General features: G+C 37.5%; 3 protein-coding genes across 3 annotated transcripts in view; 2 read left to right on the forward strand and 1 right to left on the reverse strand.

The window, feature by feature from the left end:
- Positions 1–450: 450 nt before the first annotated feature.
- On the forward strand, positions 451–5,023 carry LOC136239132 (interferon-stimulated 20 kDa exonuclease-like 2). Its single transcript, XM_066029873.1, has 2 exons — positions 451–558; positions 4,311–5,023. Exons 1-2 carry the CDS (start codon positions 497–499, stop codon positions 4,942–4,944), a joined length of 696 nt encoding a protein of 231 aa, XP_065885945.1. The 5' UTR covers positions 451–496; the 3' UTR covers positions 4,945–5,023.
- Positions 5,024–7,637: 2,614 nt separating this feature from the next.
- Positions 7,638–9,361, forward strand: LOC136238453 (interferon-stimulated gene 20 kDa protein-like). Its single transcript, XM_066028925.1, has one exon. The coding sequence runs from the start codon at positions 7,729–7,731 to the stop codon at positions 8,458–8,460; it is 732 nt and encodes a 243-aa protein (XP_065884997.1). The 5' UTR covers positions 7,638–7,728; the 3' UTR covers positions 8,461–9,361.
- The window catches only part of LOC136238452 (haloacid dehalogenase-like hydrolase domain-containing protein 2), a 7,849-nt gene continuing 5,674 nt past the window's right edge, over positions 8,441–10,615 (reverse strand). Inside the window, exons 4-5 of the mRNA XM_066028924.1 lie at positions 8,770–8,833; positions 8,441–8,720 (exon numbers count right to left, since the gene is read on the reverse strand). Of these exons, the coding sequence (XP_065884996.1) occupies positions 8,596–8,720; positions 8,770–8,833 (189 nt within the window). The 3' untranslated portion in view covers positions 8,441–8,595. The remainder of the gene's footprint in view (positions 8,721–8,769; positions 8,834–10,615) is intronic.

The following is a 10,615-nucleotide window of genomic DNA, read 5'->3' on the forward strand; positions in this document are numbered from 1 at the left end:
TATGTCATTATTGTTACAGCTTTTCTGACAGCAAGTTTCAGGGGTGGATCCAGGGAGATCAAAGGGTTCCATGAACCCTTCCTTTTGTATTACTTGATGAGCTGCTGCCAAGTTTTTTCTATCAAAATCAATTTATCAGTCAAATAAATTAGCTAGGTCTTATGAGGTTTTCCCATAGTTACACTGATTATGTGAGGGGGCAACAGTTGTCCCTTCTGGGCACCATGCACTATTCAGCTTCTATAGTCATGACTATAATTAATTCCATTCTGTGTTGTCATCCATAACTGGTACTTGTAGAGCTGTACTGTTACGTGCACCTCAGAGTGACCATGTTGAGTTGCCAAGTAACCCATGCCAAGCTTGTCACTGATAAGGTTTTCAATATTTTTTTTTTTTTAATGGAAATAATTATTTAACTGTTACGTATTACTTCGTAGTTTTCCGGATATCAACGACCTATATTGCTTTCGCCACTAGCTTGCTTTCCGGCACGATGGCTGCATTCCGAGGTATTGTTAACTGTACAGCGAACAGGAAATACGCCACTTTGTTTCAGTAAGTGCCTATAGTGTATTGTGTAGACTAGCAGTTTATTATATGCTCGATTATTTAGCTACTTGTAGCACTAAGTAGTTAGCGCTTGCACTGATGCTCAGTTTTTTGTGTGTATGTATATTGTGTATTTCAATATTCTTCCTTTTAATAATACAAAGGAGTCTTCGAACGAGTCTGCGTTAAACTGGAGCGAGGAGCTAACGCCGGCATGCAAGATCGAAGTACTCTGGTAGAGCAGTCATCCAAGTTATTTTATCAGCATTCAGTATAATTAAATTGCTATTAGCTAAATCCAATCAGGCCAAGTTTTCAACATTTAAAAAAAAAATTTTGGTGGCAGGGGGGGGGGGTGTGGACTGATCAACTAATTGGTAACCAGACCACCTTTAAGTCAGCTGTTTTATCTACTGCTTTTTAACAGTTTATTATTAAGACCAAGCAAACTTGATTACTTGTTTCTCATCCACAAAAAAAATTGGATTTCCATACATGTGGGAGGTCATCATAGAGGTTATCCACACTAAAATATTTTCCATATAATTACAAGTTATCTTTATGAATGCATGAAGCAAGAGTGAGTTACAAACCGAAGAACGCTAGTGAAAACAAGAAAGCTATGGCACATTTGTTATGTTATTTGTTGCTTAGTAGTATCGCTTCGCAGCTGGGCCATTAAACTCCAGTTGCTCATTGGCTTGTACCGCTAAGTTAACCCAGTCTCCTTTATTCCCACTCTTCAATTGGTTATTAATATAACATTCAGTGTAGCGGTTTCCCCCAAGTCTTTCTTCAATTGTGCAAAATTGCAAAAAGGTCATTTTCTCGTATGGGTCCCATTGATTTTTGCCTCTAAAACATGGTGTCTAGTAACTGTTACTAACTTAAAATTATGTAAATAGATAACTTCTATTCATTATTAAAGACTAAATACTCAAATCAAGCTGTCTGTTACTATAACGGTTAGCTAAAGAATTAGTACTTATGTTTTACCACCGTTTCTGAGGTGCAAGTGACATTTGCTGTGTTATAAAATGATAGCCAACCTTCTTAGCATCAATATAACTGTGCACGTGATTGATAACAGCAATAATGAAATTAGAGGCGGTGGGATGCATGCAGGGATGAAAAACAACTTTGCCTGGCCTTACCCTAATATTAAACTCCATGATATAGTGTGCATCACCTGGCAAAAAAAAGTACATGAAATCCTAGCTGTAGCAACTGTTAAAAACTGCTGATCAAACACTCCTAGTAGACCATCATTTCTGAAACCATGGTTCGGCACCAATTAACACCTTATCCCCTATGGTGATTCCTGATATTCCAATACACAATGATTAACCACAATTACCCCCACTATAGGGAGCTGCAGCTAGACATCGTGGTGTCTGTTGTGTGACTAGAGAATAATACTTGCAGATAGTGTCAAACTTGATGCCTGAATTCATGACCACTTGCACAATTTCTGTGTACCAAATTTCAGTAAAGAGTTTGCATTTTATAGTGATTTTTGTTAATGTGCACAATAGGGCTGTACCGATACTGGTCCACATTTTACACCTGATACCGATATTCAATATTAATTTTGTGACCACTGCGGATCTGCAAAAACAGGACATAATCGCATATTTTTTTGAATTCCTGTCTATTAATCTACTTAGCCAAATGTACCAACTGGAAAAGTTTTAGCTTCATATGCCAATAACTTTTGGAGTTACAGCCCTACAAAGTAGCAACTACAGAAAAATCGATTTGTACAGCAAGTATAGGGTAAATACATTACAGGCGCTTACAAAAACGGTTGTAACTTACCAACAGATTGATGTACGGAGCTAAAATTTTCACTATCATGTTCGCCATGTACAGAGGAATCAATTACTGGGTAAGTTTTTCCTTTACTCACCCTCCTTCATTGCATACAAAGGCGAACATTGTGAAGAAAAATCGATCGCATATGATCGCTTCGACATGACGTAAACAAACACTCATAACTTACGCATCCTTGGGTCTACTGCAACGAAACAAAGATTTTCCAACTCCTCTTGAGCAGGCGAATAAGATGATATCCAGGGTTTATTGTTAGTCCCTTCCTTCACTAAGAAAGAGGTGTTCAAAAAAGTTATGGAATTTTTCAATAATACACGAGTATTTCATCCAATGCTTTATACTGTAAATTTAGGCTTGTGCAATTATGTCCCTTTTTCGCAGATCCGGTCACATTTATTGTCTGTATTTCCAGTACAGGTTTTCTAATGAGCCACAGCCAATACTTCAAGTCATGAATTACAGCATAACAGAATATGTAACATGATCACTGTGGCTGTGTTAAATCACTACAATTATTATGCTTTTCAACAATAATCCTTTTATTTGTCGGTATGTATGACTGTTCACAAAAGATTTCTATCCAAATATGTCTCTTTTTGTCAGTGCAAATCACAGAACAACAAAAAAACCAACCACCAAAAAAAAGGTGCAGAAAAACTGAAGAAAAAAGGAACCCTGAGATTTCAACCCTAGCTAACTTATGCAAGGTAGTTATGCAAGGTAGTTATGCAAGGTAGTTACGCAAGGTAGTTACAATAACTTTACCATTTGACAACTAAGTCACTGGGCAGTGAGGAGCTTTCATAGTACTTTTAATAGTACATGTAACTCAAGTGAAATATCTTGATCAACGCCGATACTTGTAATATTGGTACCGATATTGATATAATATTGATATCAGTACAGCCCTAGTGCACAAAGACAAAAAAAATCTGAACTTTGGTTGCCCATAATATCTTGGGAATGGTTGTACTGATTTTAATCAAATTTGGAGTGTAGCCTTCCTACCTGGTGGACAGCTATAAAGCAAAAATGACAGGCATGTGTGAAAATTTGTTTTTTTTTCTTCCTGTCTAGCTCAAGTATGCCCAATATTTTTCCCAAAATACTTTCAGGAATATCCCAAAATTTTCACCTATTATGTTCTTCAGTGTTGCCTTTATGCTTGCATTATACTCCTAGGTTAGCAATAATTACCTTGGAACAATTTAATCAGTGAATGCTCTATTAGAGTTTTTCACTACAAAGTGATTGTTTTTTATTAGAGAGTATTGATCCTAGGAGCTATGTTCAATGCATTTGAGTGCTCTATTGCAGTTTTCACTGACTGCTCTATTAGGGAGTGTCGATCTATTTTCATGAATTAAACTCTATAATATACTAGTGGCATAGCACCCCAGCCTATTATGCTGGAATATTTGACACTGGCCAATATATGTATGGTGTGACGTACCATTTTTCTGCTTGGCCATGACACACTATTGTGTGTCTTGATTAAGAGGTTCGCAATATTCTGTTATGTTAACAACTATCAAAGGTGAGAATGCTGCTAGTGGCTTGAAGCTCAATAGATTATATAGCAGCTATTGGTTAAAGGCACAAACTGTAAATTTGCATGTTGATTGAAATGGTACAAATAGTTGATAATAAATTCACTAATAAAACACTAACTGGTCCTAATAAGGCTGTGACTGATATATGGGGACCAAAGTTATACATGTACAGTAATTCATGAGAGAATTCTTGGCCAGCTATTATTATTATTATGCGTTTAGAGTGACAAGTCAGTCACTCACCAGTTATGCTGAAGACCCCCTTTCTACAATTCTGTGTATGCCTCCTGAGCTGAAATATTTTTAAGCAAAAATAAGAAAGTATTTTATTTTAACACCGTAACTCTGCATTTAATATTATTACTTCCATAGGAATATGTATTCCATGAAAAAAGCTCCCAGTGAACCACAGCCATCTATTCAACTACCACCAGAGACACTGTCACAAACAAAACCAGTTGTTTCAGCAAAGATTGTAACTGTACCAAAAGATGTTGCCAGTCGACGTGATTTAATAGTATCCATAGACTGTGAAATGGTCAGGGTTCAGAAACAGTGTGCTGTAGCCAGTTGTAGTATAGTAGGGTATAATGGAGAAGTGATATACCATTCTTTCATACAACCCAAATTGAAAGTTGATTATCCAACCAAGTGGTGCATGAAGTCTGCTGTACCTGAGGAACAAGCCTTGAAGTGGATACAGTCAATTCTAAAGCACAAAATTATCGTTGGTCATGATTTAAAGCATGATCTTAAAGTATTAGGTATAATGAATCACCCTGATAGTTTGTTAAGAGATACAATCAAGTGTCCAATAATTCACAAGCTATCTGGTAATAAGCAGCCATCGCTGAAGTTTCTAGCCTTAAAGTTGACAGAGAATAATATTCAGAAAGGGCGGCACTCTTCATTGGAAGATGCTATGGCTGTTATGACAGTCTATAAAGTTGTTGAAGATGAGTGGGAGGAGCTTTTAAGATGTCAACAAGCTCAAAGCAGTGGATAACCAGATATCATCACAACAAATTGTTGTAACTTGTGATTTAGCGTATATATGGTTTTTTGATTTTAAAATAATATTCACTTGGGGAGAGCAGTGCATACGCATGTAAGAGCACACAGATAATATATTATGGATGTGTGATCCATGTATATGTGAAGTGTAAATGTCCCCAACCTTGAAGTAAAATTTGTGTGAGATTAAATTTTGGTTTCAGTGTATGTAGCTATCTGGCATTAGAAGTTTTAGAATTGGCTTACTGCTGCCTCTTTACATTATAATCTGGAGCAAACAATTTAACTCAAGAACCATGGCTCAGTAGCTGTAGCTATACAGTACAACGTTAACTTGAACTAGTGGGGCAATAACATAACAATTAACAGATTCCTTATCATTTTCTTGTGTGCAGGGCACACACTGGCATCATCCAGTGGTAACACAGCAATGAACAACCATTTGAGTCCACAAGTCTAGCTTGTTTGCTTAAAGTATAGGAAAGAGAAGTCAAACACTTCCTCAAGTACATGCATGCAATAATGCAGGAGAGCTATAAAGGCTGTTCTATTAGAGTATACTTACGTTACTTCCACTACGGATGGTCCCTCATGCATTTGTAGTATTTTCTAAACTGAGTGCATGTGGATAAGCTGCAAATGGCTTAATTGGCTTTTACAAGAGACTTTTGTTTAATATTGCTCTCTGGGTAATCCCTTATTACTATTGGAGAAAGCACAGCATAAGCAAAATTGAGGATGGAGTATTATATAAGGAAATGCATTTGTACGCTGCAGCAGTCCGCAAACCTATGAAGTTGCATAATCTATAAAGTCATCATGAGTCAGTACACTATATACAAGTGTTGTAGCTAGTATGCTTGTAACAGTAGCAATTGTATGTAGCTAGCTACATCTGTATTCTGTTCAGTGTCATCTCCAATCTTGTTATCTGTACCGAAGTCAAAATCAGTCCAGCTTTGAGGATTTAAGACAAACATTTTTTTTACATTAGCTATGCACTATATAAGACAGTGGATTGTACTGAGCTATCTCATTCCAATTTATTGACATATCATTATAGTCAAGTAGCTATGTTTTTGCTTCCTGCCAGACTCTATAGTTGTGGTGTGTCATCTCAAGCAGTTTGTTTGCTATAACTTTTTGAATAGCTACCTTGTATCCAGAAAGAATAAATTCTTGCATGAAGAGATGAATAGTTAGCTAGTGGTCAGTTATTCTGTGTGTTGATTGATTTCTAGTATAACTAATTTTGATAATGTGATGATTTCTTTCATTATAATTATGCAGTTGTATCATAGTCAAATAATTGCAGTGCAGTCTTATCATATATAGGTGGAGCTCACCCTAATTTTATATCTCGCTATCTCTGGATGGGTACTATTCAAGGAGTGGTGTCACGGCGCAACAGCATTGCTGCTACTCCGGCTGCAGATATTTTCATGGGATATACTGTTCTTGTGTGCTTTTCTTGAACGGTGAAACACTTATCAGTATGGTATATAGTATTAATCATATGAAATACAGGGGTGTTATATACTGAGTCCCAGTTTAACACCCAAATTTTGAACTAATTTTACAAGCAAATTAGTCCAGATTTAGCTTATGTAGCTATTAGTCATGATTACATGCTCCTGTGCATCATGAATACTTGGTGGTTCAGCTTTTGTATGCACCCCCAAGCTTTTGTATATATGTAAATAATTATAGCCATAGATAGATAGATGGATTCTCCATACAGACAATATACTATAGCTACAAGGTTTCTCTGAGTCTTATATGTGAAACAGTACTCTCGATCTCACGCGAGTGCCATTGGGGTCCCAGAACAGTGAAATACTCCAATAGAGCACTCACCACATAGTAAAAGGTCACATGCAGCTCCCAGTGCTTCTTGTAGCATGGCCAAGCAGTTCTGGAACATGAGAATTATTCCATGTTAAGGAGCACATGCAGCTCCAAGTATATACTAAACAATTTTACTAGCGACTACAAGACTTGTCTTCTTAAATTACAGTTACTATCATTAATGTATACATTTGACTTGAGTGACATTATGTTCTTCATCAAGAGTTATAAATCACCTCATCCAGGTTTCAACATCACAAACTACATCACATTTGCTACTGAAAACACTCGACTCGCCACTCATTGAAAATTGAATCAAACCAGATCTTCAGACAACATTACTAAAAATTTCCATTTCAACAGACTGCCAAGAATTTGGAATCACCTCACTTATTGATTTAGATCTCAATGTTGTTAGCTACAATCAAGCAAAAATTACGTACTCACTTTTGGAATCACTTTTTATCAAACTTCAATTCAGATAGCAAATGTAGCTGCTCCTTCTTGTGTCCTTGCGTCAACTGTAACAAGCACCCAAGAACTGTAACAAGCACCCAAGAACTCCCAACTTTGACTTTCTTTAATAGCAACCGCCATCAGTGTAACTTTCAATTGTACTTAGCTAAGTAATTACTTATTACTTGTAACTCCTGGCCACTGGTAGTGGACCATCAGTGCTGCTCCTGCAGCACAGTAAAGCTTTTAAATAAATAAATCCAATGCTCTGTAATTGAAATCCAGCGCACCGTGCCATTGCGCAATTGCGTGCAAGGTGCGGGCGGCGCCAAACTGGTGGTAATTAATTAGAAAATTTCTTAATTTACGAGGATTTACTGACAGTGTGAAACAGCTAACACGTGGCGATTGTAGCTATAAAGTTGCCAGCCCATGCGTTCATCTACAATATCGATAATTGGTCATTTTAAAGATGCCCAGGAAGAAACCAGAAGTTAATCGCGACGTGGACGAGTCGCTTCATCACGTACGTCTCTTACCAAGAACGAAAGTGACGAAAAAGGCTCACAAGACAGATGACTCCAATCATAAAATAACACCGACGGTTACTGCAGTAGTAAACATGAGTGGTACCTTCACAAGACGTGCTAAGACTGTGGCTCTGGATTGTGAAATGGTTGGGGTAGGCGACAAAAAGTCGTCAGCTTTGGCAAGATGTACAATAGTCAATTACAATGGAGAAGTGATTTACAACTCGTATATCAAGCCAAACCAGTGTGTCACGGATTACCGTACACCATGGAGCGGGATAAGACCATGGCATCTTAAAACAGCAGTACCACATCAAGTGGCTCTGAGTGACATCAAGAAGATCCTCAGTTCCAAAATCATTGTAGGACATGACTTAAGTAATGACTTTAATGTACTGGGGTTTTCCCTGCCCAGTCACCAGAGAAGAGATACAGCAAAGTATAGGAACTTGAGGAGACTAGCCGGATTATGTTGTCAGCCATCACTGAAGGTCTTAGCTCACAGATTATTAGGGAGAAGAATACAGAAAGGGTCTCACTGTTCCCTAGAAGATGCCAGAGCAACTTTGGACATTTATAAACTGATGGAACAAGAATGGGAAAGTGAGTTTCAAGAATCTTCGTTGAACTTTTTCAATGATTCTTTTTGGCCCGATGACATATTAAATACTTGAATTTATTATTATTATATTACAATGTTTTTTATCTTTAAAAAATATGTTATTGTTTTAAAAGGTATTTGTGTGGTCTAGTGTTTTCTGCAGTGCTGTACAATTAAAACACGTGAGCTAAGAGGTAAGGTGTGATTATTACAAAATAGTGCTTTTCTTATTCTTAGCAGTTAAAATCATTTCAGCTGCATGGGCAAAATTCTCAGCCACAAAGGTGTAATCTTTTCCTTGTATATGTCTCTCATCCCCACGAACGTAAGCACCTACAGCAGGTAAACAAGTTAAGTTATGCAATGATCAAATTGTACGTACCTGTCTTGACCAAGATTCCTTGTAGGCCAGCCTTGTATGCGCCTAATACATCAGCTACAACATCCTAATAGTACAAAACAGTTTTGAATGATTAAGTAGACACAACATTTGAGCCAATGTGCAAGAACAATAAACCATGAAAACACTGAAGTTGACAACAACAAAATTGTAAACGAACATGAAAGTAACTACACCCTAAAACAAAACAAAGAGAAACTACTCTAATAAAACACGCACTACTCTAATAGAAGACACTTTATAAACGAATGCACAGAGGTGTCTTCTCAACTCTTCTATAGTTTGTCTATCATGTAAATTCTCTAAACAAAGCCATCTTTTATTTTATGCAAACAAAGTTGAAAGAATATCCTATTCCTGGTAGCTTACAAGGCCTGCTTTGCTGTTAAATGCCTTTCACAGCACTTCAGCAAACCCCATTAAGCGGTTTCACACACCTGAAATTGGTTTAATAGTGCGTGTGTGTGCATTTGTGTTGTGTGTGTCCCCCTTTCTTGTATATTTTTATTTTTGTACTCTGTCTTTTTATTTATTTGCTGACCTACTGACCCTATACTCTTGAGATTTTTGCTCATTGAAGTAGTCAAGTTGAACTAAGTTGAATGTTATCACGTGGGTGTGTGGACAGGCATGCATTCACACTTATACACACACTCACACATATGAAACTGCAACATCCCATTTGTGGGCACGTATTTAGACCACTATAATGACAAGGGGGTGTCACGAAGGTATGCGCTGTAGGGAGATCTGTGACTGCAGCCAAAGTTCCGACCGGCTGAAATTTCACTTTGACCTGTGACTAAGAGCCTTTTCAATCTTTGACCGGTGACCTAGTGATATTTCAGTACTTTTCAATTGTGGGTTGGAAATTTTTACCCGACTGTTGACTTGGCACGAATTTGGTGGCCTTGACCTTTGACTTAGACTGTGGTTGCAGATCTACCTACAGTGTCTGTATGTCACCCCCTTGAATGAAGCATTCTAGCCTAGAAAATGGCATAAAGTAGGACTCTGTTAACAGGTGGTTACAAAGAAAGACAGTGGCAAATTAGCACGGTTATGCTCTATGGATGGTTAATGGCTTAATACCAGCCGTTAATATCCCTCATTATGATGTGGTTGATACCCGTAAGCAAGTAATCGCATGCTCTTCCTGCTACGAAGTGTTGAATTGTTCCATTTGATATTGTTTCTTTTACCTATTTAAGTAATATCTAGTGGACACATTGAATATAGAAAACCGAACCAAATCGTGCTGGCACGGCAGATTTATGGGGGTGCTGGCACAGCGGCTGGCCTGGTTTGGTTCGGCTGGGTATATACTGCAGTGAAAACCGAGATGAGTTGTGGTGAACCGAGCCAGCTTGTGATATGAGGCAAGTGTAAATGCAGTATAAGGTGACCAAACTGGTTAGACAACTAAAAAACAGATACTTATAGAGGTGCTTATAATTTGTGTCATGTGTACAAAAAGATTACAGGTGGTTAACCATCCTGTATAATTACGTGTAATTACCACTATGAGTGATGATCACATTTAGACTTATTTCAAAGAAGCAACTGGATACCACAATTGAGTGAACAAAACTACAAACTCTTTTTTGCTATCTGTAGTAAGGTTTAGTTGTAGTAGTGGGACCAGTCTAGCTGACTGTCGAATAAACTCAAAATGAACAGTATAACAACTCAGGGTAATAATATACCAACAGATGGCTTAACATTACATGAAAGCATCTGGGAGTCACATTTGACAGTGGAAGATTATATGGGAAAATCACACAGACTGTGGAAGACTTCTGAAAGCAAATCAGACATGTGTTGTAGA

The sequence above is a fragment of the Dysidea avara genome, chromosome 11 (genome assembly GCF_963678975.1).
Source record: "Dysidea avara chromosome 11, odDysAvar1.4, whole genome shotgun sequence".
NCBI lineage: Eukaryota > Metazoa > Porifera > Demospongiae > Dictyoceratida > Dysideidae > Dysidea > Dysidea avara.